This window comes from Coenobita brevimanus, chromosome 96 (genome assembly GCF_032717465.1).
Source record: "Coenobita brevimanus isolate Jiangsu-jjx chromosome 96, ASM3271746v2, whole genome shotgun sequence".
NCBI lineage: Eukaryota > Metazoa > Arthropoda > Malacostraca > Decapoda > Coenobitidae > Coenobita > Coenobita brevimanus.
The window spans coordinates 3,127,599-3,134,473 of record NC_137049.1 but is presented as its reverse complement, the minus strand read 5'-3'; the positions used below and the strand labels follow the sequence as shown (position 1 = coordinate 3,134,473).

Genomic DNA, 6,875 nt, shown 5'->3' with positions numbered 1-6,875 from the left:
AACACATCACACTGAAAGTCACCTTGACTCTCAGCAACCAGAACTTTACTCCTATGTATTTTTTTTTACTGGGCACTCACAGATATCCACAAAACTCTGCACCTTTTTTTATTATTATTAGCAACCAACAAAGCATCATTTGCAAACACTGCATTATAAGTTCCATTGCTGCTTATAAATCTGCTGTACCAGGTTTACCCCAAATTTACAGTACCACTTGTATGGAAAAACTGCGATATTTTGGAACAGTCTTGACTTACAAAAATTACTGCTTGTAACTCCATGACTTCAATAGCCTACTGGTGACAATAAAGGGAGCGTTTCAAAATTCAGGGTGCAATAAGTAAACTGTCCTGTAGCCATGGAATCCTATACACATTTTCCATATCTTTTATATATTCATATTTCTGTACTCTCTCGCAACGGTTATCCTCTCCGTCGTTGGCTGAATTTGAGGCAGAATACCAGTGACTTCAGCAACAAGGTTATTCTGCTTTTGCATACCCAGTTCCTGGAATCTTAATATATTTTATTAAGAACAATCAGTTTTATTTAAAAGAAAGTATTAAAAAAGTGGATTCTTAACGTTATACATAAGATAATTATGATACCTGTCAAACACCTGACGTAGTGATTCTATATCGGATCATTGCTGTCTTAAGAGCCTCATGAGCTTTTTACTGTACTTATCTCCTTACACTCCCACATTCACTGACTAATCGCACTTCTAAACCGCACCGCATTGTTACTATATTTCCCCTCCTGGATATCTCCATTCAAGGCTATTTTAATGTTCATCACCACCTTTGGAATCGGTATTTATCGTCTCACTCAATCCCCTTCTCTTTGATTCCCTTCAGCCAATCTTCGCCGCAAATTTGCATCACTCACTGTTATTCTTGCCACTGCTATTTTAAACTCTGCTTGCATCCCATGCCCATTAATGTGGACACGCAGGACCTGCATAATAAATGGAAAATGAAGACTCTATCAACCATCTTTCTTACTGTGACTAAAACCGCCTGGTGTTAACAAGAATAAAATAGGTAATACAGTACCTGTACTTAGGGTTAAATGGAATGCACAGATACCTTACCTTATAGAAATGATATATAATTCTTCCGGTTAAAAAAAAAAAAAAAATCCTTAGCTTAACATACATGGCAAGAGATTGCAAGAATTAAAGCAAACGAAAGCCATGGTGCCCTTGTATCATGGAAGTGAAAGAGAAAAGAACAAAAAATAAAAACTCATAGAAACAGCATACAACTCCTCCAATTGAAAAGAAAAAATCTCTTTAACATACTTGGCAAGAGAGAGCACAGATCAAAACAAATGAATGTCGTGACAACCATAATCATAGAAGTAATAGAAAAAATAATCGGAAATAAATATACATATGAAAACGAGGAGAACCTACCTCATAGAAGGGCAAAGACAAAATCAAGAATAAGACTTATGAAGGGAATGGCACAACTCACCTCATCAAAAGTTAAACAACAAGAATTAAATAGAAACGAAAGCAAAAATACAATGACCTTATAGAAGTAACAGAGAAAATAGCAGCCCAAAAGAAAAGCAAACAGTCATCTTCAGAATAGCAAGAACAATATAGCAATGAAAGAGAATACAGCTTACCTCATAGAAGTAATAGATATTGCCGGCGGTGGAATTGTTGGTGGTGGTGGTGGTGAAAATATCGGTGGAGTTGTCAGTGGTGGTGGTGTTGGTAGTGGTGGTGTAGTTGGCACAGGAGTCGTTGTTGTTGTTAGTGGTGGTGGTGGGCAAATCCAGACATTCCACCACCACGTCAATCACCACCACAGTCGTCTGCAGTTGTGGTGGTTGTGGTGGTGGCGGCTGAGTGGTTGCAGGGTCATCCATGTTTGTTGTTGTTAGATTATTATCACAATTTTCACTGTTGCTTTTAAATAACCGAGTGCTTGAAATATTTATCACTGTGATCTGTTGCAGTTTTATCCGTTTCTATTCTGAATGTCGGTAACTCCATCTTTCATCACATTTCTAGGTTCATTTGTTAATCAGTTATCTGCCAGTTCTTCTGCCGTTTTTCTCCATTACCTCTTTGAGTCTTAGTAACCCCATTTTTCTCATTTACTGTACTTTTTACACTAATGCATTCACTGAACTAAGTGCATGAACTAGCGATCTGTCTGTTCTTCTGCAGTTTCCTCCATTGTTATTACTCTTTCCACAATATTTCTAGAGCTGAGTGTTGTTCTGCTGTGTTCTCCATTACTTTATTGAGCGTCATTTTTTTTTTCACTCTTGCATTTAGAGAACCGAGTGTCTAAATTAGTTATCATCTTTTCCTATAAAGTTTTCTCCATCGCGTTCTTTAATATCAGTAACTTAATTTTTCCTATTTAATTTAGTTACTTCTTCCACTGTTGTAAGTAAACCAGAGTTCTTGAATAAGTGTCAGTCTGTTCGATGAAGTTGGTCTCAGTTTCTTGGGTCGTGTTCAGTAATCTCATCATTCTCAAAACCTGTCTTCATTCTTGCATATTTTATGGATCCAAGAATATGTGTGGGAATTAGTGATTAGTTTGTACTTTCGCTGTATTGACTGACAGTTGTTTTAATTTTGCCATACTGTAGTTGTATTTCCAATTCACCTGGGCAGTTTTAGCACATAATTCATTTTTCATTGGTATAGTCTACTAATCCACTCAACTGTTGTAACAAGTGAAATTTTGATCCTGTTTTAAGGGGAAAAGTCAAGAGTGAGCCCAATAAGTTATTTGAGATGAGCACGAGGAGTTATGTGGAGACAGACAGGCAAATGGAGAAGTGAAGGAACGTTGTGGGGTTGATGTGGGTGTGACGGAAAGCGTTAGAAGTATTCTGAGATCGTTTGGCCATGTGGAAAGAATAAAGAGAGAGGGAAATATCAGAACGTGATATGATGTTGCACCTTGAGGCCATAGGCTAACATGACTGCACACTTGAAGTGATGTCACAAAGAACATAATTATGACTTGAGATGATGTCACAAATTTAAGGAGATGCAACAACTTATATCACAAGCTTAAGTGGTGCAGCAGCTCAAAACAAGTACAAAATCACTAGATAGGCGCGGGACCATCGGCGCCGTAGTATGGAGCATCACAATAGTCTAATGGAGTGAAATACCTCGCGTCCGAAAAACCTTAGGGAGTGACTGACCGACAGAGCCGCTCCTAGACAAGCTCCCGCATTTAAAAGATAATGTCACAACTTTAAGGAACGTCAAAACTTTAGATGTCACAACTTAGAGGTGATCTCACTAGTTTACTGCTTGATCCTGACTTGATGTCGAGCGGCCTGGAAGAGAGAATACAGATGTAGTTTTGTTTCTTGATACTGAAAGACATATGTAGCAAAATTTAGGGCTTATTTTTATTTCGTATTTTACACCTTTGTACTCTGACCTCAGACGCTTACGACTCACTCTCAGATGAATAAGAAAGTCTGACACTGGCTGGAATAGAAAAACAATAAGGTTAAACCCGGGGTGACGTTACCCAAAGTAAAAAATAAATAAATAAAATAAATAAATAAAAAACCGACTTTCGGGGCCGAATAATAATAATAATAATAATAATAATAAGTCTGATGATAATAATAAAAGCAACAACACTTCTCTATGAGTATTCACTCCCTAATACGTGTATATCTTAAAAGAGCGGGCTTAAATCTATGCCTATCAACCACACGAGGCATAGATCACAGGAGTAATTTGGGAATACATTTTAATATAAATATCATGGTTTTCGTGAAGTCGCCGATTTCTCATGGAAATTTTAGAAAATGTAAAAAAAGAAGAGGTCGTGTGAAAACTGGAGGTGATGGAGGACGCGCGTGAGTTGGAGGGAGGAGAGGGAGGGAAGACAGGAGGGAAATGGAAGAGGGAGGTAGGGAGGGAGAAAAGAGGAAAGGTGATGGGTTGGCAGAGAATGACGAGAAGACGGAAGATTAAAGAGAAAGAAGGGGAAGGAAGGAGGGAAGCGAATGAGAAGGGAAGTGAGGGAAGAGAGAGGGAATAAAGGAGCGATAGGGAAGAGGGAGAGAGGGAGGGAGAAAAGAGGAAAGGTGATGGGTTGGCAGAGAATGGGAAGAAGGATGAAAGGGGGAAGAGAAAGAAATGGAAGGAAGGAGGGAAGAGAAAGAGAAGGGAAGTGAGGGGAGAGAGAGGGAGGAAAAGGGGGAAAGGGAAGTGGAAATGAGGGAAGGAGAAAAGACGAAGGATCATGGGTTGGGAGAGAATGTAGAGAAGGACGGAGAGAAGGAGGGAAGAAAAGGAAAAAAAGGAAAAGAAGAGAAAGACATTAGGAAACGTGGGAGGAGGAAGTGAAGGAGGAGGAAAGAAAAGGAAGGAGGGAGAAAGGAGACAGACAGGCAGACGGGCAGATAGACAGGCAGACAGAGACAGAGTGTCGGAGGAAAAAAGAGGGAGGGAGGGAGGGAGGAAGGAAGGAAGGGTGACGCTATGAAATGTGAGAAACGAAAGTGGAGTAGAAAGTTTGATGAGGGGAGACGAAATTTACGGGAGTCCTGAATTGATAATGGTCGAGAGAGAGAGAGAGAGAGAGAGAGAGAGAGAGAGAGAAAGAGAGAGACGGGGGAGGCGAATGTGCATATATATTTCTCTCTCTCTCTCTCTCTCTCTCTCTCTCTCTCTCTCTCTCTCTCTCTCTCTCTCTCTCTCTCTCTCATCGCCAGCGCTCACTCCTTCCTTCATATTCCATCATCTTCCCCCGTCCGCATCTTCAATAACCACATTCTTCTCCAGCACTTGAGTACATTACTTTCCCCATCTTTTGTTTCTCTGTTGCACGTATGGAGATCAAGGCGGGTCTTCACACTGTATAATGATGTAATGTACTGGCTCTGTTCCCCTCGTACAATTTTTGGATGCCTGGTTTTCTAGTGGGTTAAGGCGCTCCAAGCGGATGTGAAAAATAAGTGTTTTGTTTCGAGAGAAATTGGGGTTTGTTGCTCACGGAATGCCGCTAAAGGACGAGCAACCGGCAATTCTCGCCTTATATACCTAAACTAACTAGTCTATCCCCGGGCCCCTACCCTCTTGATGGGGCAATACTGGACAGTGGTGGATGGGCACTTAAACTAATCTGGGAGAGTTAACCCCTTAGGTAAAGTGATATACACTGAATTCGCAATATAAGGTGTATAAGAGCCTGTGTGTGTGTGTGTGTGTGTGTGTGTGTGTGTGTGTGTGTGTGTGTGTGTGTGTGTGTGTGTGTGTGTGTGTGTGAGTGAAAATAATTTCCTCTTTAGCGAAATACTGCCTGCTGTGGCGGACCTTGCGCATCTCAGTGATAACTGGAGCTATACTTGACAAAAATACTACCGGTACTACTATAATAAAAATAATAATGATAATAATAATAATAATAATAATAATAATAATAATAATAATAATAACAATAATAACTTTTCCAGGCTCTGTGATGACCCCGCCAGCTCACAAGTCGTTTCCCCTCCACACTGCACTGCCAAATGTGATCTAATGTCCAGCCAGACTTTTCATAAAGTCTTAAGTCGGTAATGTTTTCATAAAAGTTGCTGGATTAAGTTTGTCATAAAAATCAAGAAATTTACTCTCCCCAGTTCACTCCTCTGGTTTTCATTGTAGGTCAGTCAGTGTGTTCGTCCTTCATTTTAACTTGGAACCGTATTGCAGTTGACAATGTAGGATTCCTGCCACTTTTTCCTTTGCGATTTATTATGTCTGTTACCTCCTGATACTGGTTACTATGTTGTTGATATTTTCACTTGCCATATAGGATGCCTGAGTAACGTACAAGTGAATCAAAAGCTTGTATGTGCAAATTAAGTCGCTGAGGAACAGGTGCTTCTCTGTCCCCTGTGCTGCTTAGAAGAGTCATTGGACACAGGCATGGAAGCCTGATCCCAGGGTCCAGTATTCCACTCACGCAGTCAGGTCCTCTTCACACTGAGGCCTTAATCGCACAACTCAAATGCAGATTATCCGATCGCGTAGGTCGGAATGCAAAGTGAAGAAACAGAATCCGATTTATTAGTTCACAGTGTGGCCATTCCTTTCCTCACTGTCACCTACAGTACGTCTGCCTGTGAGGAACGGCTTGACAAGAACGAGGTCCAGTGTAACGGGTGTTGTTTTTTAAGTATTTATCTGGACGCTTCACAGACAATGTTGGCCTGCTGACCCCTATCTACGCAGTGATTGATCCTATAACACGTACCGACATCGACATCATTCTCCACTGGCTACTAGGCCATGTAGGAATACGAGGAAACGAGATGGCCGACGCTGCAGCACGGACTGCAACTGCTCTCCCGTCTGTCACCTTTCCCCTTAATCTCACACTAACCCAAATCAAGCGCAGAGCTCACACCTCCACCGTGAGACTCACGCTTGATGATCACGAAAGCCAGGTTGCTGCTGGCTCACGATCAGCCACCTGGTATGTACGAGCCACACACTAAGAGCTCCTCGTTCTACCCCCGCACCCCCCCAACTTGCTCATCATTCACCTGCGACGCCTATGACTGGGATTCCCTTGTTATTCCCAAATTGTTGGCCAACCCCCAGACTCATGCCCCCATTGTCATCAACGTGATGAGTGGCCTCTGCTACACTATCTCCTCGATTGCCCTCCCACTGCTACTCTTCGCCTCGTGCTACAAAACTGTCTCGTCCGGCGCGTGTCTCGTCTCGATACTGCCGCCGATATCGTTGCTCTCTCAGCCATCTCATCTCTGCTTTCCATTGTCTCCTCCTATCCTCCACCCTGCTAGACGTCCTTTACCCCCATGATTTACTAGAATTTCCCCCCCTGACGGGCTTCACTTGTCCGTGTCCACTC

At 41.8% G+C, this 6,875-nt stretch overlaps 1 protein-coding gene across 1 annotated transcript in view; it reads right to left on the bottom strand.

Moving 5' to 3' along the window:
• The window catches only part of LOC145413393 (cardioacceleratory peptide receptor-like), a 62,527-nt gene extending 56,270 nt beyond the window's left edge, over positions 1-6,257 (bottom strand). The window contains exons 1-2 of the mRNA XM_080283082.1: positions 6,252-6,257; positions 1,639-1,830 (exon numbers count right to left, since the gene is read on the bottom strand). Coding sequence (XP_080139208.1) covers positions 1,639-1,830; positions 6,252-6,257 — 198 coding nt within the window. The remainder of the gene's footprint in view (positions 1-1,638; positions 1,831-6,251) is intronic.
• Positions 6,258-6,875: the final 618 nt, after the last annotated feature.